The sequence below is a fragment of the Pararge aegeria genome, chromosome 11 (assembly GCF_905163445.1).
Source record: "Pararge aegeria chromosome 11, ilParAegt1.1, whole genome shotgun sequence".
NCBI lineage: Eukaryota > Metazoa > Arthropoda > Insecta > Lepidoptera > Nymphalidae > Pararge > Pararge aegeria.
The window spans coordinates 5,738,187-5,761,370 of NC_053190.1; the positions used below are offsets into that span (position 1 = coordinate 5,738,187).

At 37.3% G+C, this 23,184-nt stretch overlaps 3 protein-coding genes across 3 annotated transcripts; 2 read left to right on the forward strand and 1 right to left on the reverse strand.

The window, feature by feature from the left end:
• Nucleotides 1–4,346: 4,346 nt before the first annotated feature.
• Nucleotides 4,347–6,909, forward strand: LOC120627527. The gene is made up of 4 exons (XM_039895531.1): nucleotides 4,347–4,664; nucleotides 4,807–5,142; nucleotides 5,967–6,151; nucleotides 6,273–6,909. Exons 1-4 carry the CDS (start codon nucleotides 4,538–4,540, stop codon nucleotides 6,318–6,320), a joined length of 696 nt encoding a protein of 231 aa, XP_039751465.1. The 5' UTR covers nucleotides 4,347–4,537; the 3' UTR covers nucleotides 6,321–6,909.
• A 14-nt stretch (nucleotides 6,910–6,923) lies between these two features.
• Nucleotides 6,924–8,621, reverse strand: LOC120627526 (39S ribosomal protein L4, mitochondrial). Its single transcript, XM_039895530.1, has 2 exons — nucleotides 7,830–8,621; nucleotides 6,924–7,175 (listed from the first exon to the last, which is right to left on the reverse strand). Exons 1-2 carry the CDS (start codon nucleotides 8,462–8,464, stop codon nucleotides 6,959–6,961), a joined length of 852 nt encoding a protein of 283 aa, XP_039751464.1. The 5' UTR covers nucleotides 8,465–8,621; the 3' UTR covers nucleotides 6,924–6,958.
• An 845-nt stretch (nucleotides 8,622–9,466) lies between these two features.
• Nucleotides 9,467–18,458, forward strand: LOC120627638 (aminoacylase-1-like). Its single transcript, XM_039895650.1, has 9 exons — nucleotides 9,467–9,647; nucleotides 13,683–13,852; nucleotides 14,378–14,549; nucleotides 14,878–15,024; nucleotides 15,723–15,793; nucleotides 16,367–16,483; nucleotides 17,180–17,275; nucleotides 17,477–17,610; nucleotides 17,994–18,458. Exons 1-9 carry the CDS (start codon nucleotides 9,560–9,562, stop codon nucleotides 18,196–18,198), a joined length of 1,200 nt encoding a protein of 399 aa, XP_039751584.1. The 5' UTR covers nucleotides 9,467–9,559; the 3' UTR covers nucleotides 18,199–18,458.
• The last annotated feature ends 4,726 nt before the right edge of the window (nucleotides 18,459–23,184 follow it).

The window sequence follows — 23,184 nt, forward strand, 5'->3', positions numbered from 1 at the left end:
ATGTCTCAGAATAATAAATCTTACATTGAAGCATCATCTCAGTTTCCTCCTGTCCGCAGGTCCTATGCTGAGATAACAAAAGAAATGTTTACTCCTACTAATGTAACTTCCACCAAAACCTCCTACCGGCAAACAGTTTTCCGCTCTCCTCGTCCCCGAGCTCCTCTAGCAAAGGGCTACGATAAAAAAGCTGTTCAGACTATTGTCGGTGATTACTCCTCATCCCTTCCTAATGGATGCGCTCTCAACAACAATGTTGAGAACCCTCCCTCCCAAGGTAAAATGCTTGAGTTTATCTCCGAATTTCTACTTAGTATTGTCGCTCCATGTAGTGAAATTCCCTTACCGCCCAACGTTGCCAAAAACTTAAGCCAACTTTTTAAACTACTCCAAAATGGGCCCAATAACCCTGCTACAGTGGAACTGTAAAAGTTTACGTCCCAAGAAACATGAGTTAATCTCTCTGATTAACCTTCATAATCCCACCATTCTTGCCATCTCGGAGACATGGTTGAGGCCTGGTTCACGATTACGGGTGCCGGGCTTCTCCTGTTTGAGGGATGACAGGAGTGATGGGTATGCAGGCAGTGCTGTATTTCTACGGCACTCCCTCCCCTACACCCAAATCGCTCTTCCTTCCCACAGTCAACAGATCAATGCTGTTGCTGTCCGTACCCTAGACATATCTTTTGTATCTCTGTATATTCCTCATCCCTCATCTTCTATTATTCCCGAATTACAAGCAATCTTGTCGTCCCTTCCCAGCCCTATCATAGCCATGGGTGATTTTAACACCCACCACACGATGTGGGGGTGCCATGCTAGTGACGGGTTTTCTCCATTGCTGATTGATTTACTTGATGATGTCAGTCTTTGCATCCTCAATGACGGTTCTCCTACTCGAAGGGTATACCCCAATCAGAACCCTAAATCAGCGGTTGATCTCACCCTATGTTCGGCTAACCTAGCATCGCGCCTGACTTGGAACGTGCTACAGTCAACCTGTGGCAGTGATCATTTTCCTATAATTGTTACATTAAATAATAAATCCTTACCTACCCCTAACTATGATCCCCTTTTAAAGTATAAACTTAAAAAAGCAAATTGGGAAGATTATGCCCTATCCGTTGATTGCATTGTAGACACTCTGCCCGATTTGGAAAGTGATGGAAACATTCTGGTATGCTATGATCTCTTTTTAAAATCTCTTATATCTTCGGCCGATTCCCATATTCCAAAAAAACACCCTGTGAAAAATCCGCTGCTTTCCTCTCCTTGGTGGGATGATGAATGCAGCGATTTATTTGGTAAAAGATCTGCTGCAGAAGAATTATACTCAGCCTGCATGACTCAGGATAACTTTAATAGTTACCAAAAACTAGATGCTAAAATTAAAAGATTAGTCTTCAAAAAGAAAAGAGCAAGTTGGACGCAGTTCTGTGAATCGCTTAGCCCTCGTTCACCCTCCACCATTGTGTGGGAAAATATGAGGAGATTCCGTCGCTCCCTGAGCCACGTTGATCCTTCCTCAAATAATCCTTCTGACTGGCTTAACAACTTTGCAGACAAATTAGCTCCACCTTATGTTCCCTATGTGGACTCATTTCTAACTACTACGCCAGCTCCAGCTACGGATGAAATGGATGCCCCCTTTTCCTTTTCTGAGCTTCAAATTGCTCTCAATGGTCTAAAAGATACAGCTCCAGGGGAAGATGGCGTTCCATATTCTTTCCTGGCTAACTTAAATGACAAAGCTAAAATTTATTACCTTAAAATAATCAATAAATGTTTGGAAACTGGTTCTATCCCAAACTCCTGGAAATCTCAAATTGTTATTCCTATCCTTAAACCTTATAAAAATCCCCTTAATTCAAATTCATATAGACCCATAGCTTTGTCATCTACTTTAGCTAAAGTTACAGAACATCTCCTTAAAAACCGACTGGAATGGTTAATGGAAAGTAGAAATATTCTCCCCTCCTCCCAATTTGGGTTTCGGAAGGGTATGAGTACAACAGACAGTCTCAGTGTATTAACAACAGATATTAGATTAGCCTTTACAAAAGGAGAGTACCTTGTGGGTGCTTTTCTTGATATTGCTTCTGCATATGATAATGTCCTACTTCCGGTGCTCAGGCAGAAACTACTTAAGCTGAGTGTTCCCTCGAGGATGGTTCATTTCATATGTAATCTGCTGTTTTGCAGATATGTTCTGGTAAAGCATCAGAATAATTCTCTTCCCCCCAGATTAATCTGGAAAGGCCTCCCTCAAGGCTCTGTTCTCAGTCCTCTGCTCTATAGCATATATACCCACGACCTCGAATTGTCTGTTTCTAGTTTTTGTACCATTTTACAATATGCTGATGATATTGTCCTCTATCACAGCTCAGGCAGTATAGAGGAAGTATCCTGTCGTATCAATTCTGCTTTGTATTATCTAGGCCAGTGGCTGTCTGACCATGGCTTGTCCCTATCAGTGGGCAAATGTCAGGCAGTGGTATTTACAAGGAAGAGATACCTCCCGAACCTCAACATCTCATTTGAAGGTCAAGCAATCAACCTTGCAGTTAAAGCTAAATTTTTAGGTGTTTATTTAGACACACGACTGAATGGAATTGCTCATTCTGAACACATTATCAAAAAATGTGAAAAAGGCATCAATGTACTACGAGCAATAGCGGGAGTTTGGTGGGGTGCTCACCCCTATACTTTAAAATTATTATATAATGCCTTAGTACGTAGCCACATGGATTACTGTATGTTTGTTTTAGAGCCTTTTAATAAATCAGCTGCTGAAAAGTTAAATAAAATTCAGTATAGATGCCTTAGAATTATTCTAGGTGCAATGAAATCCTCCCCCACTAATGCTTTGCAGGTAGAATGCGTTGACCCTCCTCTATCCATCCGTCGACAATATCTATGTGACCGCTTTATCAGCAAGATGTTACAGCTGTCATCCCATCCTCTTTGGCACCGACTAAGCCAACTATCACACGCACCTTGCTCCCGTAACTCGTCTTCCTACTTGCTAGATAGTTTCCTAAAGTATACCAGCCTTCCTAATCCCCTGACATCTTTCACAATCAACCCACTATATTCAACCCCATTTAAAGCATTAATATACAACCCTTCCATCATCACAGATCTAGGTCTGAGTAAAGGATCCCCAGATACCAATATCAAACTACAAAAGCATATTAGTCAAAATTGGTCAAATCATCTTATTATATATACTGATGCTTCAAAGCTGTCTCCAGAAGGTTGTGTTGGTGCTGCATGTTGGGTTCCTGTTTACAGAATTGTTTTAAAATTTAAATGCCCTCCCGAGTCTTCTGTGTTTACCGGAGAGGCCATTGCTCTTTTGGAAGCAATCCTGTTTGCACTGTCCCATAACGTACAACAGACGGTTATTCTGACTGACTCTTTAAGCTGTTTAATGTCTATTAAAGAAAACCCCTTTCGCAGCAAATCACGATTTCCCATTATCTTAAAAATCCGGAAGGCTCTGCTCTCTTGCAATCAAAAAGGACTATTCATCTTACTGGTTTGGATTCCAAGCCACTCAGGTATTCCAGGAAACGAGACTGCTGACTCATGTGCCAAAACAGCTGTTGAGTCAGGTTCTCTAGATCATTTTAAAAATTCATCGCATGACCTATGTACTCTTGCCAAAACATATATGGAAACAGCCTGGAAAATTTTTTGGAATGATTCCAAATTGGTTAAGGGTAAGTTTTACGCTACCATCCAACAAAACATACCAAGACAACCCTGGTTTTGTCACTCTCGGAGTACAAATCGCTGGACTTCATCCACAATTTCCCGATTGCGTCTTGGTCATGCTAGCACACCTGTACATCTGGCCAAACTCCGGATAAGGGACAACTCCATCTGTGAGTGTGGCTTGGATGAGGGCACTATAACTCATATTATTTTTAAATGTCCCAAACTTACCTATCCCCTCTATGACGTTCTTCCTCCCAAAGTCCCCCGTCCTTTGAGTGTTAAATGTTTTTTAATGTTTGTTTTCAGTCCTTATTGTAGATTTTTATGTAAATATATAGTAAGTAATAAAATTAAAGTGTAATGTACAAAAAATATCCGTGTTAGATATATATGCATGTGTTGTCTGTGCTGCCTTAGGTTAAAGAGCTAACTAGCTAATAACAACTATTTCTTGGTACAAATTCAAAATTAACTTTTCATTAGTTTCACCGATCAATCTCCTTCGTGCCTTCTTCATCTACAAGACATTGGCGAAGTACCTTGTGCCCAGTTGGCACAGACAAAAGCCATAAACAAGAATTGAATTGAATTGAATTGAAATGCCATTGTCAAGTCAATTGTCATATTTCAATATTTATCTTTAAATTTTAATTCAAACCACTAAGTAAAACTTTACTTTTTCGTTCCAATATCTTAGACATACGTGTGTTATGGTATTAATTTTACCGCGTAGTTCTTTCAAAAAGTTTTAGTATTACTATAACTTGGAACTACTTAATTTAAGCTGTGTAAAATTTAAAGAATTGAAAAAATGAACTCTGAACCCGACGAATATTATGAAATAACTTCACAATTAGATGCTAGAGAAATACTGAGATATTTAAATAACCTAGGTATACGCAATATAAGTGGTGAAGTTTTAAAATACTTTATAACTGGTAAGGACTCTACATACTAATTATTTTTATTGCTGTATTCAAAAACTATTTTTTTTCAAATATGTACTGCTAATCATATTTGCCTAACTTTCATATAAACGGTTATTCAAAATTCATAATATTGATTTTGTGTGTATTGCAGATTTAAAAAAGTTCATAAAATATGATCTACAGCATAGGGATCATAACTCAAGTCCTACAACCCAAACCTCTGAAGTTGTAGGACCAGAGAGGTTGCACAGTGCTAGCACATTTTCTTCTAGGACTAGGTCTAAAATACCAGATGCCCAAACAAAATGCACCAGGGAGTGTGAGAAAATTAGAAAACACACTAATGTCAGAACCATCCATTCTGCACCAAACCTGTTCAGCCAAAAAACAGATGAAAAATTAATAAGGAGAGCTTGCTCGTGTGTTACAGTTGACAAAAAGCCAGCATTGCAAAAGGAAACACCAAAATCAACTATCAGTAGTAATTGTAAGTATCCTACTCATATTATTTACAAAATAAATTCTTTCTTTTTAATAAAATACACCATTGGTTGCCTGGAGGAAATTCGAGCTTTGTATCATTAAGCCCGCGTAATTGTATACATTGTGTAAAATAGTTTTTTATAGTTTTTCCCATATTTTTATTTGGTGTACAATTGAAGGTGTAAGTAGTTTCATGTGTTTTGCTTTATACATAGATCAGCCTTTTTATATATCAAGCATTTATTGCCAAAAAAGCCTATGTGACAAATTAAAAATTATGGAAAAGTATATTTGTATACCTAAATAAAGCCTCTTTTTGGAATAAATTTAATTTGTTGGTGAAGTTAATTTGGCGGTTAAGGATCAATATGTTTTGTCTCCAATTGTCAAATATTCATTTTTTAAGTTATTTAAAATATTAAATATTACATAATGCATTAGTAAAATCAAGTCAATAGTTAGCTGGCCAGATGTTAACTTAAGGCATTAAAATAACTGACATAAACTTCAGGATTTGAGTTGTAATAATATTCCAATCCACTGATTCCAATCAGACTTTTAGATGCTTTAACTTAATATGTGTTTTCTTATTCCCTGTACAAACATCTGTATTATTGACAAAATTCTGCATATTATCAATAATACAGTGTAGGCAGCATTGAAGCATGTGTATGGTAGTTGGAAACCAACAGTAAGAAAAATAAGTACACAAATAGGGCTTGAAGCACTGTGTCCAAAGGGATAGACAAGTCAGCTTATTTCCCATTTTATAGGACTTGTATGATGTATCTTTGCTTTTGTTTCAAATTGAATTTATTTCTTTTTCAGTAATCAAAGTTCCCAAACAACCTACTATAAAAAAAAGTGATCCTGTATCCCTCTACCATTACTACACATCACTTTGGGCTAAATACAAGCCAAATGTACCAGGGGAGAATGACTGGTCTGACCTAAGGTGGAATATTAGACAGAAGATGGTGGGAAATGCAGCTGGCTCTCAAACCTCCAATAAGGTAAAATAATTATCTCAAATATTGAAGTTTTTCCCAGAATCTCATTCTTAAGGTATATTTAAAATGTTTGTTGTTTGTTAACTTAAAAATCAGAAATAATATAATGCATATTATTTTTCAGGCTACAGAAATGCAAGTAAAAAAGAAAAAAACTCCTACTACAGCCTGACATTTAACTATTTATTTATTATAAGAATCAATCAAATGTAGGCATTATTTACTGACATGGGGCATGAACTTAAAAAGGAAATGTAGTACAAAATAGATAAGTTTATCTGTCCACAGACAGAGCCGCCTTAGTATTATGCTCTGGTGCCTGGGAGCGGCCAATGCCAATTACCACACTCCAATGATGAACTCAGGATCTGCTGGTATTATGCAAAATTATACTAACCACTAGTGACTACAAACTACAAGCGCTAGTGACTACAAAACATAGTCCTAGGACCTTTCTCCAACTTTGGATAACTTCTTGCACAGCCCTATCAAAGGTTTTACTGATTCCTGTCCAAATGGTGTTTTTTAAGTAAAGGGATCAATAAACTAGCTATGAGATGGCAAAAGTACACAGATAGCAATGGTACTATGATTAAATAAATATGTCTTATTTTATAACAATCGCCTTTATGTTTCTCCCTTACAGAAAACCAATTTCATATGTAAGGATCTAATATTACATTATAACTTAAGGCAGGCTATTAAACATTTTATGTGATATTATAATATTGAATAATATTTTTTTACAAGGATTCAGATAAATAAAAAAAATTTGAGTACTTCTATTTTATTTTTACAAATTACAATAGTTTATACTTGACTAAGTTTAAATTTCATTTGTTGTTCTGTGATACTTGAATGCAGATGAATAAGTAACCTTTCTTCAATCTTTTGAGCTGCAGAATGTGTTAAAATCAAGGTGTCATGCTTCAACATCGAGTAAACGTTAAGTCCATATACTGGCATTATATTCACATGTGGAAGATTATCTGTTGCCACTGTTATATTACGAGGAGCATAATCAGTACTGAAACAAATATTTAGATAATTGTTTTAACATTTTTATAATATAAAAGGGATAAAATTGTCATAAAACAACACAAGAGGTGTACAACTTATTTCTAAAAAGATTTCTTCCAGAAGCCACATTAAGTTTTATAATAAAAACTTAAAGATAGGTTTAATAAAAACGGGTATCAGTAATTATCAATACTTTTTTAGATTGTAATCTGGTAACTGTAATAAGAGCCTAGGCTAATTTTGCTAGTTAGTATTGGATATTTTAGATTATTACAAACTATGGGAAAAAGCACTTGACTTTTAGTTTGGCAATTGATTAAAAGCATAAGCATTGAAAATTTTGTTCTATTTAGCAAGATATATTAAGGGCTGATATCCTTAAATGTTTAACTGCCAATCAATCATCCACAATCCATATATGAATCTCTGAGCTATGTTTCAATGTCTATCTTTCCTGGCTCATAATATGTGGTTTATCTTAGCAACAGTGAAAGACATTTTAAGGCTAGTTTGACTTAACCTAGGCATAAATGTCATTAAATACAAATTGCTTTCAACGAAGTCCATCTGTTTCATTTCTTTAACATGCACAGATAGTGAAAGCAATCAGATTTATATCATCTCTTAAATCAGGATTTAACAAAAACTATTAAGTACTTACTCATCTACCAAGAGTACGGAAGGACCCCAATTTCTGCTCTCTATCAGGTCAATTATATATGCAGGCTCCTCAGTTGGCAGTTCTAAATCTTTCACAACATGCAGGTCATCTTGTGCAAATTTTGCAGACAAGGTTGAAGTTAAACCATGAATTCTCATATCAAATGGCAACATGAAGAAATGAGTTTTTCCAGAACGAGGACCATGCACAATACCACCACCTCGCCACAGTGGAGACCTGATTGAACCGTGCCTAGCACGACCCAAACCTTTCTGTGGCCAGGGTTTCCGTCCACCACCTCTGACTTCAGCCCTTGTCTTGGTATGCGCCCATGATACCCATCGGTATTTCTTCTGCCATTCAACATTGCGATGAATGAGGTCTATACGAGGGACTGTAGCATATACTAACGGATGGAGTTCGAAAAGCCCAAGCTTTTTCTCCTCTATGGTATCTAGATTCTCAATCCATACTTCACGGGGTTTTGTGTATTGAGGCGGAAATTTCCATTCTTTTTTGGTTACGCTTATATCCCTGTTGTCTGGAACTACATTTGAGACTGAGGAACATAGCCGAATTTGGGTAGCCGCTGTTATGTTGAGTCTTTTAAATACATTTAATAAATTTGAACTCATTTTAGGAGCCAAAATTTTATAATTCTGCGGATAACTTACTTGTGCTTTGTTACATACATAACAAGTAAGATAATTCAACTCTATTTAACACCAATTTACAAAGATTATTGTATTTTCTTAAAAATAACCTAAAAGTTATATTAAATCAAGTCAACTGTCAAAATCATTCTTATTTTTTTCCTGCCGATTTGGCTTTGGATTTGAGCTTTTTGCATTTTAACCATAGAAAAACCTTAAACTCGAAACCTATGGAAACGCACATACTCGTAGGTATTGTATAAATTACTGATAAATGTACATAAACGTGTACGTAGTAAACGTAGTTAAAAGTGTATGTAAATTTATCCTAGAAACGTCAACTTGGCCATCAGAGTTCCAAGTTTATTTACCTAGAAATTTGAGAAATAAGAGATAATTTTTAGATCCTTGCTTGGCAGCCACTTTTAGACTTATATACCGTGTTCAGTTAGCTAACTGAATTGGTATATATATACCAACATAATGGTGCTAATAATGTGTTATGTCTTCGCACATATATCTTTAGAGTCACAATTATGACTTGTCCCTTATATTATATAAGATATATAAGATTTCAGTACCCCCAGGCTATTTTGGAAACTGTGTAAAAATTAATACATAATTTATACTTACAACTTTTATTATTTAATAATAATTACAGGCCATTTTTTTATTATTTTTACATTTATTACATAAAACAACGCAATATCAAAATACTATTTCTTCTGAATAATTCTTATCAATATGCACCGATAAACACTGTGATTGTTTAGTAGGTACATGCCGAGTCGCTGAAGTAGCCGACGCCACACGCATGTCGTCTTCAACCGGCCAACCGTTTGAGCGAACGAAATTACAGAGCCATCATATCAACTTTGTAGCCAACGTACAATGTAAACTCTGGGAGTAGGTATATGAAACCGGTGTTTGCTATCAATTCTACATACAAGTTAGGTATATAACGGTCCGCAGTCCGCGCTCTCAGTCACCTCACCTCACGCTTACAGTCTTACGGCGAAGCGTAAAGCATAAACACCTCGGGGTTCTTATTACAAAAAGGTTAAAAATAAAAGAAAAATGACAGAGGACTACAGAAATAACCCATCGATTATAAACTTCGTCGAATATTTGCGAATACCGAGCGTTCAACCGAATGTTAATTATGGTGAGTTATTATTATATAATTAAACCAAACAAATAAAAGTATCATAGGCACCTATGTTGTTTTTAGATGCTATCTTGGCGAATGCGGCGAGCGGTAATTTTAAAAGCGATTAATATTCAATTCCCTTTGAGACAGTTTAAGAAATTACGTTTTTATTTCTCAATACGTATTGAGAAATACGGGTTTGGTTGCGACCGGACAAATTAATTTTTTGATTACGCTGGTAAAGTAGCGTTTACCCAAGTCGATAAGTTACTATCAAACGCCTTATAAAATTAGTAGTTATTACGAACCGGAGTTAGTTACCTAAGTCCACCAACCCGCATTGGCGCGGTATGGCGTGTCTAAGCTTTTTACCCCACTCCGCTATGAGAGAATTTGGTTTGTGCCCGGGTAGTTCTTGCTGCTGATGCTAGTATCAAAAAAAAGTTGCAACATTTGAAATAAGACCCGTTACAAAAAACCTAGTAAATCCATTATGATAAATGTAGTTTAAAATATATACATAAATACATAAGACTAGTTTCCAATGAAAACCCAATAAGCTTGGGCCGTTGTCTTAAGCAAAGCTACAGAAAAAAAAATTGAGGCCTATTCATTTGTATGAAAGCCTCCCATTTTAATTTTAGACTTTGGGCCATTACAGTCACGCTCAGCTTACGTCCCACTGCTGGGAACAGGGTTCTTCACACCGTCATTAAGCATTTCACTGGACACTTCACGCTATGTTTGTAGATATAGATACCGACATTACATACTACATAACGAGACGTCTCTCATCTTATTAAGATAAATTATCTTATCATTGATAAATCGCTTAAAAGATCTTGACTATTGATAAAATCCTATTGTTTTGTGCGATACGTTACTTGCTTAGTATGTAATATAGATTATATCCCAGCAGAAAATATATAATAGAAAACAGGTATAGGTTCAGTTGTTTGTTTGTCCTTTCTTCACGCCCTAATTAACCTTCTTGATTTTTGGTATAGAGTTAGTTGAAAGGACGGAGACCGACATAGGCTACAACAGGATAATGGAGAGACAACATTGTTTACACAAGCGTCTAGGTATTCTAGTTCTGTATTCTAAAAGATAGAGATGGATAAATGACACGCATAGAGGATCTGTGCATCAAAGCCTTCAGAGACTTATTCTCAGCTCACATTAAATAAGCTGTAAAGTTCGCGGTATAACATTTTAGTACCTATCTTTCGCTCTCCGTTATGAAAAAAACTCTAAGAATAGGACGATTTTTTTTCTCGGTACGTACCTTACTTATGCTAAGTAATTTAATTTTAAGTTAAGTACGAGTACCTGTATACCCTTATAACCCCTATCATTGTGGGAGGAGAGCCGTGCACTGTAGTGGGTCGGTAATGGGTTGATATGATGTTAATGATGATAACCATCTTTCAATCCAAACTTGCTGAAACTCGGTGGGTTCTTGAATAGGCTCTTTCTTTCAATATCGTCTAACAATCTATCTATATATATAAAAGAGAAAGTGTGTGGGTATGTTCCGTATAGGATCCGAAACGGCTGGACCGATTTCAATGAAACATTCAGGGAATCTCCGGATTGACCTGTCGAGTAATCCTGTAAAGTTTGGTGACAATCGGAGCACTCCTAATTTTGAACTGTGAAACTGTCAAATACAGCTTTTATTTACTATGATGATATTCTATTGTTGGGTGTACATGGGTGTAGATAATGATCTTCACCCGTTCGAGAAGAGAATAGAAGAGAATGAATACGGAGAGAAATAAATGATTTAGTATATTATAAGACTTAAATTAAAAATTTAATGATGTAAGTTTATTGTTTAAATAAAATAAAGCAAAATCTAGCCCGGCGAAGCGGGCTGGATACGCTAGTCTACTATAAATAAAGCACGTACAATACTCTTTTGATTGCAAGAACTAGCGACTTCATTTTACCGTAGTAGTGAGATGAAGCCCGCCGACCTAGATAAGAGCAGCGTGGTAAATCTCGGCTCTATGTTCAAATACCTCTCTCCTGATGCTAATTTTAGACTAAACTTTGTTTTCGGTTTACCTTTTGTCACTTCAAATTACTGTTTCTAGAAAAGGGGCCTAAGCGTAGGTATATGAAACTAATAGGTTATAGCGTTTTTCATATACTTTACAACAAATACTAAAAACATCCCCATTTTAAAAACAAACATCACAAATACGTTAAACGTGATCCCCTTTAAATACATTAGCACTAGAGAAAACAATTAACATGGATTTTACTTGCTTTTACATTTTTTTCGCCAAAATTTTCGTCGTACTTTTGTTCCTACCCACAAAGTGAAGCAGATAAAACAATAACTAGTGACATCTAGACAGGAATTCTATGATTTATTTCGATAGGGCATTTCTTCCTTTAAGGCCATTCACCCCGGAATTACCCTAATATGGAATATCACAACAAAGTGATATTCCACATTATAAGAGTTCACTAATTGTATCTATTTACTAGGTGTATCGATGTATTTACTTATGATTCCGTTGTGTATATATATATATCACAAATAACAAGTAAAACGCTGTTCGTGATATTGTTTTGTTTATAATCTACAGTTATTTTATCCAAATTAATTCTTAATGCACTGTAATAGAGCCTATAATGCTTTCATTTCATGTGCCCTAAACACTGCATACAATACGCACGCGCTCAATAATTTTAAATTGAATAATGAGTATTTCATTACAATTTGTCACCGGCATCCAGGAACACTTGATTTGCACGTACCCCATATGATGGGTACTAAAATGAGGCTAGGATCACATTCAATCAAACCATCCTACCTACTAGGGAGGGAGATACTTTCGTATATTTTAAACCCTATATTCTTGAATTCATGAACACGTTCTATTGTAGAAACATTCGCAATGACTTTCATCACCCTCAGTCTATCAACGTCTCACTGCTGGGCCCCGGCCTCCTTACTGCTGGGCCCTTGCCTCCTCTTATATAGGATAGGGCAAATGCCCTCCTTCCAGTATTCCAGCTCAAATGCGAATTGGTAGCTTTAACGTATATTTTCGAATGTTAGATAGTCATAGGAACCGACGGCTTAACGTGCTCTCGGGGTTACAGGGGATGGGATAAAGATGATGACAGATGGGTGCTGAGAATTTTTAACAGAAAAACCCATACCTCAATATTTTTAGCCTGAGCCCTAGACCCAGTGGCGTGCACAAGGTTTTTGACCAGGATATGCATACAGTAGGTACATGGCATAAAATGGAAAAATTGCCCTCCAATACGAGTTGCATAAAATAATTTGGGTATGCAGTGTTTTTGTGCATGTATGAAGTGCATGGCCCTGCCTAGACCAAAGTAAATATACTAACCACTGAACTTGGATTATATTTACGTCTCAAAAACAGTTCCGGGCTAAGCAATTTCTAACAGCATTATCTCAACGTGCACCACAAACAACACCAAATAATTTGCTAACACATGAAAACGGTTTTAAAACCCCCATCGGAAAAGTATCTTTTCAATAAAAAAAATATAAATATATAAATAAATAAATATACAACGACAACACACACATCGCCATCGAGCCCCAAACTAAGCGTAGCTTGTGTTATAGGTACTAAGATATGACTGATGAATATTTTTATGAATAATATACATAAAAACATAGAATATACATATAAACACCCAGACACTCGAAAACATTCATGCTCATCACACAACAAAAGTATACAGTAGTAGGAATCGAACCCACGGCCTTGGACTCAGAAAGCAGGGTCGCTGCAAACTGCGCCAATCGGCCTTCGAAACTTGTTTATTCTGTTCACTTGTTTATATACTTGTTTATTCTGTTTATTCTATGGTATGTAATTATTTATAGCTTTGTAATAAATATATAAGTTAAAAAAATAACCGATACTTGTGGCTAAGACCCAAAGGCGGGGCATAATCCGACATTGCCCAATGCCAAGTAGATGTTTAGAACTCCTTTCAATGATGCCACTGTTATAGTTGTATAACATATTATTTGCACGTTTTCAGATGAATGCGTCAATTTCCTCAAACGGCAGAGTAATGAACTGGGCCTCCAGTTTAAGGTATACGAGATGGTACCTCAGAAACCGATCGTTGTGTTGACTTGGCTGGGGCAGGATCCTGCACTTCCAGCAATTTTACTCAATTCACACATGGACGTTGTACCCGTATTCGAGGTATGTAAAGCTCGAAGTTCGAACAGACACCATCGTGCCTTCTGTGAATTATGTATTACTTCAGACTTGGTACTATTTACTTCTAGTTCGGAAATCTTCGTGATATAATATTTTCCTCCTAAATTCATTAGTATGTACTTAAAGGAAGGCCTCAAAAATAGCAGCCTCGTGATGCTATTGATAACTTATGGCTTTAGGCATAACTAAGCTCTGAGTACATAATCTAATCAGAAATGAGTCGCAAAGCTGGTGGGGCAATCGGTGGGCACGTCGCCCAGAGGACCGATGGACGCTGGCAACCCAGAGTAATCGCGATGGACTCCCAACTAGATGGACTAATGACATCGAACTACTCTAGCGGGACGTGCGGTGGAATTTGAAACACCCAACTAAACACCTATATCAGCAGGTGATGATCATTAGTCACATTATAAAGATGAACTCAGTTAGTTTATGTATGCAGCCTGCTAAGTATCTGCTAACTACCTATAGCCCAGCTACCAAAAAATATATAAATAATTGCAGAATAGCTGGACTTACCCACCATTTAGTGGGCATATAGACGAAGATGGTAAAATCTTCGCTCGAGGCTCGCAGGACATGAAGTGTGTTGGCATACAATATCTTGAGGCGATTCGAAAATTAAAAAAATCTGGGGTCAACGTAAAGCGAACTCTGCACCTCAGCTTCGTACCTGGTAAGCAGCCAATAGTTATTATTATACACGGCGTTTAATTCATCTAAAGTCTACCAACATCTACTTAACAACCTTATTTTTTACTTTTTTAGAGATAAAAAAACTTAAAATAAAAATCTACTACTAGGTGACCCTAACTTAAATATAAGTTTCAAAATGTCATTTTAAAATGATAACAATTTTATTTTACTCCATTAGAGGTAAAAATTGTGTACAAAATGGGGTAACAAATTAATTTTGACATAGTAAGTAGGTACCTACTGAGGAAGAGATATGTTGTACCGAAAAAAAAACACCTCTGACAAATTTTATAATTCTTATGAAACAGATGAAGAAATCGGCGGCCATGACGGTATGAAGAAGTTCGTCCTTACCGACAGTTTTAGAGCCCTGAATATTGGGTTTGCTTTGGACGAGGGAATGGCCAATCCAGGGGAAGAGTTCGTGATATTCAACGGAGAAAGGAGCATTTGGCGTAAGTAACTATCCACTATTTACGTAATAATAAAAGTAATGCCGACCTATACAGTATACTGTCAAATGGTGTAGTTAGAGACAAATACCATTCTACTTCATGTTTTTGAAATGCAATCTCAACTGGTGGTAAATGATGATGCAGTCTTGGAAGCGGGCTAACCTGTGAGGGGTATATGCCAGTTATATTAAACCCAGAGTATGTATGGGTTTAATTTAACAGACAGTCCCTACGTAAACTCATAAAATTAGTTTTTACGAGTACCGGAACGTAACGTTATCTATAACTATGCACTGACGAAGCCTCCCACCAGAACTGACAAGAGAAAATTCTGAAATAATAATTTTCTTAAATTTCCTCTGCACAAGAGATGTTTTGATAATGAGGTTTTGAAGATGTTCCATCCTTAACTTTCTTTTTCCAAAGCTAACGATGATAGCCAACCTTCGTTATCGTCGCTCTGAATAGCGACAAAGTACTCTAATGAATCTACCGGCGCAGATTTTTCAGCCTTGATGCTCTTCTCCGTCCCACGATTTTTTGCCATCTCCATCCCACAGTTTAGATTAACTCCCATAGAAAGTTTCTACGTTATCAGGTCATGTTTTAAAGTGCCCGAGCATTTCGATTTTTATGTGTTGCGCAAGAAAACCACAATAGTAACTAACTAAGATCTAAAGTCCATATTCTGTTTACAGAAATTCACGTTATCTGCACTGGTCAACCTGGTCACGGATCCCTTCTTTTGCCAAATACAGCAGGGGAAAAGGTGAATTAACTTTTTATTATAACAACTCCTTTTTTGGTTTAAATCTTTTATAAACCTAATGACCACTTATCTCTTCGCATCTTGATCCGCTTTGATGAGAGTCGTGTCCCTTCACCCATGAAGTTCTGGATGAGGTCGATCCATGTGAATCGGCTTTTTGTGACACGTAAAGCTTCGGGCGCATTTATCTGGAGTGTATCTACTGCGGATTAGATCCGACCAATGCATCGATCTACGTTCTTGGGTTCTATTTGCCATTTTAAACGACTTTATCAACCAAGGAAAATTTAAGGCACGGGTGTGGTTAAAGCCACTTTCCTAACGCTACAAATTTCTTCACAGAAAAAATACAATGTCTAGGCTAATCAATTTAGACAAGAAAGTAAAGATAAACATAATTATTTAATTGCCAAATAAACTCGATAATGCTGCATTGAACGACCTTTCATCAGACTTTATCACTTTTAATTAAGTTGCACACTGATATTATTTTTATTGTCTTTAAAATGTTATCACATTAGTTAAGCACGCCAGTTGTTATAGTAATCTAAACGTTGTTAAATTCTCTTCTAGCTACGATATATAATCAATAAATTTATGGACTTGAGAGAAGAACAAAAGCACATTCTTGACAGCAATCCTCATTTCACGATTGGAGATGTAACCACCATTAATTTGAACCAATTGTTTGTAAGTATTTTGGTAAAGATTTTGTTTGGATTATATTCGTACTTTAATCGTTATTTCATCATCATCATCACCCATTACCGGCCGTCTACAGACCACGGGTCTCCTCCCACAATGAGGAGGGGTTAAGGCCGTAGTAAGTAAGGACTTTAAACGCACATAGCAAAATTAGAGGTGCGTGCTGGGATTCAAACTCGGCACCCCGAAAGTGAAGTCGAGCTCCTACCCAATGCGCTATCACTGCTTCAAACCATTATTTAAGTATAGATATTTGATGCAATTCCTTAAAAAAAATAGATCTCCTTAAAAAAAAATACGACGGTTTACAGAATACCTACGTAATATCCATTATTTCAAGCTCCAAAATCCACCATAACTACTCATTATTTTATAATTGCATGTGCATTTTAAGTCACATAACGGCTTTAAGTCGTCCTTTTAACAAAGCTTTGCCTTTATCGACAGATAGATATTGTTCAATTGTTTCTATTAATTTTCATGCTGCTAGCTGGTCAATAAAATGTAATTATTGGTAAGTAAAATCAAAGATGATTATATATTTACGTTCCAAGATGTAATTTAAGCCGTTCATTGTTTTTATTTCAACTCTTATCTCCCAGGCAAGGATAATAATGTAGTCTAGGTATTAAGTATTTCAATGTCAATGAATAGGTTTAGATTTCATTTATTCTGTTTCAGGGTGGTGTTCAATCGAACGTTATTCCGGAAAAACTAACCGCTGTTTTTGATTGCCGTCTGGCCGTAACGGTGGACCACGAGAAATTTGAAAATATGGTAACAATTCTAGGTTGCATGGATTTCCAGCATGGCTAATATGTCTGGATTTTGTTCCACTAATAATTCCGATCCTGTTCCTATAAACTTCATCAAGAACAGACATTTTAATAAAAAGCCAATGAGTATACAAACACTACGTTTCAAAGCAGGTTTAAGAAAAATTTAAGGTTCCGTTTTCAATATTTTTTTCATTTGCAGGTTAAACAGTGGTGTAAAGAAGCAGGTGAAGGAGTAACTTACGAGTTTGAACAAAAAAATCCATGCGTTGAGGTCACCAAAACCGATAATACTAACCCTTACTGGATGGCTTTCAAGTCTGCAGCTGACGAAATGTTTGTATACTAATCTTTTTAGTGCCACCTCAAAATTGAATATTTGGTATTATAAGAACGACCGTTTATCTTCTTGTTTGTCTGTCTGATAAACTTATAAGAATGGAGTTCAGCATCATTATTATTACTTACTGATTACGGAGTACTGTAACTGGTTGTAAAGGCTTAGTAGGTCTTGGAAGCATGTTCTAGTAGGTACATATCAGGGTACTGGATAGGCCAGGTCAAATTGTTAGGAATCTAAGGTGCCGTTAAGAAATTCAGCCTCTTACCGCTTGTGTAAGAAAAGAGTAATCATAATTGTTATAGCCCGCCCGCCTCTACCGAACCCATAGATAATAAAAAAGTTCCAGAGTCGTTAGTCCTTATTTTTATTTTTATAGGAAGCTGAAGTTGGACTGCAGAATATTTCCTGGTGGTACAGACAGCAGATACGTCCGTCGAGTGGGCATACCGGCAATCGGATTCTCTCCTATGAATCATACACCTGTCCTCCTCCACGATCACGACGAATTTCTTCGCTCCGACATCTTCTTAAGAGGCATCGACATTTACGTGAAATTGATCCCAGCTGTTGCCAATGTTTAATTGAAATAATATTTTACCTAAGAGGGAGATGACCTGCAGTACCTAAACGATGTAAAATTGTATTTTGTCTTTTAACTACTATCGCCAATTATTACACAATTATTACATTTATAATGCTAATCTTTGAAAAAAAAAAATGTATGTTGTGATATTACTAATTAAATATCTGTATAACGTGTTAATAGAAGATATTATCATTGTAATAAATATAATCATGTTATAGTATTTTAACGTTGTCGTTAATAAATGACTCTGTTCAAGTAATTTGTTTTATTGAGGAGATGGAAATGGTCTGAGAATATCCACTATCATCTTTAGGGCAATATGAAGATGGAACTAATAATATCCAAGTTTACGTTTAATAGAAACTTCAAACCCTTCTATTGAAACACAATCCTAACTGCTCTAATATTGTTCCAGTGCCCGTCTTAAAAATATAATAGACTGGCTGACTGATGACATCTAAGGAGTTTGATTGTTTGTCAAGAGGTCTGTACAAGAGGGTTCTTTAGGTATTTGTGGCTGTTTTCAGCTATCCATGTCCAGCTGAGGGTTGGATACAATACAATATACACGTTAACGTAAGACTATTGCTTACTAAATTTAATGGTAACTATGTACCTGACACGTACGTTATCCAGAATAAATCCTCGTTGTCACCCTACAAGCAGAAAAGAACACACCAAGATAAATAAAGTCTTTCCATGTTTTTATTTTATAAAATTACTTTAAATTCAAGCCTATTCGTTCAATAAATAATAATCATACAAATCACAAATAATAATTATTAATCTAAACATGGACAACAAATTAGATAGTGTAATCACAGTGGAAAAACCTGAAAAAGACTGAGTGGGCTGTACGATGGATTATTCATTTAATTTAACTCATTCCGTTCCTTCACGTCATTAGCTGGACCCATTGCAGAAGTTGCAACCACGACGTTTACGGTGCCCTCAAACCTAAGGGTAAATAAAGGACATGATTACGAAGTATTTCTATATTCGTTTGACAATGGCCAGGGAGAAGGCTAAACGGCTGGAATCCAGCCGGATGCTGTGAAGGTTTTTTAACTTTACCCGGCTAAGTTTATTGTGGGCTCTTCTTAGACTAGGGCGCGTTTGGAACCCTCGTAGCTTAGGTTTAAGTTGGAGAACTAAGTTATCACCATCCCCTTACAATTACGTAAACATATTTGTATTAACGCTTCATAAGAGGCCTACATGAAGAAATTTTGAATTTGAATTTGATTGAAAATAATTGGCATTTGGCACTCATCGATTTTTTTTCCGTATTCTTTCCCATACGGAATAGGCAATGGCATATCACCGTACAGCCATGTCTTCAGTGTTCCAGTTTGGGCTCAGGTTAGGCACTCGTTAACATTTATCTGTGTCAAATGTCAACGTGAAATTCGGATTGTCAACATTCTGTATTTTGAAATAATAATAAAATAATTGGTTCGGCGGGAAACTTCGTACATGGCGGACGCGGTTTTTTCAAATTTTTCTTTGATTTTATTGTAAACTCGTCTTGAAAAGGATTTGGTGTTGTTTATATTGAACTGTAACTTGGCCTGTCAATTTGTGCACACGTGTTAGTGAGATTCCGGTGTAATTTCGGTGTTTTATGTGAATTTACACAGCAGCAGAAATAGTTGTCATTGGTGATATTCGTATAAATCTAACCGTATTTAGTGTTGGTTAAATATTTATTATGTGTCTGTAGTTATAGTGTTTCCAGTAAAATGGATCTAGATACACCTCCTGAGCCGCCCGACCCGGGGGCATCAGCCTCGTCTCGCAAACGACAAGGAGAGGATACCAACGTATATACGGCCAAAAAAACTATAACTGATCCTACTCAGGTAAACCCATCCGTTCAAAGCCTTTACATACATCCTTCCTTCACCGAAGGCGCCAAGTCATACTCTGACGATGATAATGGGCCTTTTATCGTCCAAGTCTCACGGGAAGTGGAGGACCCATCCTCTGGAGCGTCATTACGGGCTATAAATTTCGGTCAATTCTTGCACAAACACAAAATTGGTTCAATTATCCACGACGGCGTCAAAAATATAGGCCGCAACAAAATTACTGTAGACTTTACTTCTGCCCAAGCTGCCAACAACTTTCTTGTTAGTCCAGTTTTGAAGTTATGCAAATATAGAGCTATAATTCCCACATACAACATAACCAGAATGGGGCTGGTGAAAGGAGTTCCCGTGGACTGGTCGATGGACGAGCTTGTTGATTCGCTAGAGCTCCCGCCTGGCTGTGGTGAGGTTCTGAAATCAAGGCGACTGAACAGAAAATCTGTCACAGAGGGTGTCATCACTTGGGTGCCTACCCAATCTGTTGTCCTAACCTTCAGGGGGCAAATGCTTCCTGCTAAGGTATATTCATACCACACCTCACTGCCAGTTGAAACATATAAACTTCCAACAATACAGTGCCAGAACTGCTGCCGTTTTGGCCACATTAAAACAATCTGCAGATCTAAGCCCAGATGCTACAGATGTGCTCAGCCCCATACAGGTGACTCATGTTTGGTCATCAAGGAATTATCTACATGTTTACACTGCTCTGGTAGTCATTTTGCTACTGATAAAGACTGCCCAGAATTCTCCAGGCAGCAATCTATTAAAATGGTCATGTCTCAGAATAATAAATCTTACATTGAAGCATCATCTCAGTTTCCTCCTGTCCGCAGGTCCTATGCTGAGATAACAAAAGAAATGTTTACTCCTACTAATGTAACTTCCACCAAAACCTCCTACCGGCAAACAGTTTTCCGCTCTCCTCGTCCCCGAGCTCCTCTAGCAAAGGGCTACGATAAAAAAGCTGTTCAGACTATTGTCGGTGATTACTGCTCATCCCTTCCTAATGGATGCGCTCTCAACAACAATGTTGAGAACCCTCCCTCCCAAGGTAAAATGCTTGAGTTTATCTCCGAATTTCTACTTAGTATTGTCGCTCCATGTAGTGAAATCCCCTTACCGCCCAACGTTGCCAAAAACTTAAGCCAACTTTTTAAACTACTCCAAAATGGGCCCAATAACCCTGCTACAGTGGAACTGTAAAAGTTTACGTCCCAAGAAACATGAGTTAATCTCTCTGATTAACCTTCATAATCCCACCATTCTTGCCATCTCGGAGACATGGTTGAGGCCTGGTTCACGATTACGGGTGCCGGGCTTCTCCTGTTTGAGGGATGACAGGAGTGATGGGTATGCAGGCAGTGCTGTATTTCTACGGCACTCCCTCCCCTACACCCAAATCGCTCTTCCTTCCCACAGTCAACAGATCAATGCTGTTGCTGTCCGTACCCTAGACATATCTTTTGTATCTCTGTATATTCCTCATCCCTCATCTTCTATTATTCCCGAATTACAAGCAATCTTGTCGTCCCTTCCCAGCCCTATCATAGCCATGGGTGATTTTAACACCCACCACACGATGTGGGGGTGCCATGCTAGTGACGGGTTTTCTCCATTGCTGATTGATTTACTTGATGATGTCAGTCTTTGCATCCTCAATGACGGTTCTCCTACTCGAAGGGTATACCCCAATCAGAACCCTAAATCAGCGGTTGATCTCACCCTATGTTCGGCTAACCTAGCATCGCGCCTGACTTGGAACGTGCTACAGTCAACCTGTGGCAGTGTGATCATTTTCCTATAATTGTTACATTAAATAATAAATCCTTACCTACCCCTAACTATGATCCCCTTTTAAAGTATAAACTTAAAAAAGCAAATTGGGAAGATTATGCCCTATCAGTTGATTGCATTGTAGACACTCTGCCCGATTTGGAAAGTGATGGAAACATTCTGGTATGCTATGATCTCTTTTTAAAATCTCTTATATCTTCGGCCGATTCCCATATTCCAAAAAAACACCCTGTGAAAAATCCGCTGCTTTCCTCTCCTTGGTGGGATGATGAATGCAGCGATTTATTTGGTAAAAGATCTGCTGCAGAAGAATTATACTCAGCCTGCATGACTCAGGATAACTTTAATAGTTACCAAAAACTAGATGCTAAAATTAAAAGATTAGTCGTCAAAAAGAAAAGAGCAAGTTGGACGCAGTTCTGTGAATCGCTTAGCCCTCGTTCACCCTCCACCATTGTGTGGGAAAATATGAGGAGATTCCGTCGCTCCCTGAGCCACGTTGATCCTTCCTCAAATAATCCTTCTGACTGGCTTAACAACTTTGCAGACAAATTAGCTCCACCTTATGTTCCCTATGTGGACTCATTTCTAACTACTACGCCAGCTCCAGCTACGGATGAAATGGATGCCCCCTTTTCCTTTTCTGAGCTTCAAATTGCTCTCAATGGTCTAAAAGATACAGCTCCAGGGGAAGATGGCGTTCCATATTCATTCCTGGTTAACTTAAATGACAAAGCTAAAATTTATTACCTTAAAATAATCAATAAATGTTTGGAAACTGGTTCTATCCCAAACTCCTGGAAATCTCAAATTGTTATTCCTATCCTTAAACCTTATAAAAATCCCCTTAATTCAAATTCATATAGACCCATAGCTTTGTCATCTACTTTAGCTAAAGTTACAGAACATCTCCTTAAAAACCGACTGGAATGGTTAATGGAAAGTAGAAATATTCTCCCCTCCTCCCAATTTGGGTTTCGGAAGGGTATGAGTACAACAGACAGTCTCAGTGTATTAACAACAGATATAAGATTAGCCTTTACAAAAGGAGAGTACCTTGTGGGTGCTTTTCTTGATATTGCTTCTGCATATGATAATGTCCTACTTCCGGTGCTCAGGCAGAAACTACTTAAGCTGAGTGTTCCCTCGAGGATGGTTCATTTCATATGTAATCTGCTGTTTTGCAGATATGTTCTGGTAAAGCATCAGAATAATTCTCTTCCCCCCAGATTAATCTGGAAAGGCCTCCCTCAAGGCTCTGTTCTCAGTCCTCTTCTCTATAGCATATATACCCACGACCTCGAATTGTCTGT

Bases quoted from the DNA above. Each gene is read 5' to 3' on its own strand.
- LOC120627527 (XM_039895531.1), top strand. From the start codon at position 4,538: ATGAACTCTGAACCCGACGAATATTATGAAATAACTTCACAATTAGAT. The intron at 4,665-4,806 runs GTAAGGACTCTA...TGTGTATTGCAG, and splicing joins TTTAAAATACTTTATAACTG to ATTTAAAAAAGTTCATAAAA. The intron at 5,143-5,966 runs GTAAGTATCCTA...TTTCTTTTTCAG, and splicing joins ATCAACTATCAGTAGTAATT to TAATCAAAGTTCCCAAACAA.
- LOC120627526 (XM_039895530.1), bottom strand. From the start codon at position 8,464: ATGAGTTCAAATTTATTAAATGTATTTAAAAGACTCAACATAACAGCG. The intron at 7,176-7,829 runs GTAAGTACTTAA...TATTTGTTTCAG, and splicing joins TCCGTACTCTTGGTAGATGA to TACTGATTATGCTCCTCGTA.
- LOC120627638 (XM_039895650.1), top strand. From the start codon at position 9,560: ATGACAGAGGACTACAGAAATAACCCATCGATTATAAACTTCGTCGAA. The intron at 13,853-14,377 runs GTATGTAAAGCT...AAATAATTGCAG, and splicing joins ACGTTGTACCCGTATTCGAG to AATAGCTGGACTTACCCACC. The intron at 15,794-16,366 runs GTGAATTAACTT...ATTCTCTTCTAG, and splicing joins CAAATACAGCAGGGGAAAAG to CTACGATATATAATCAATAA.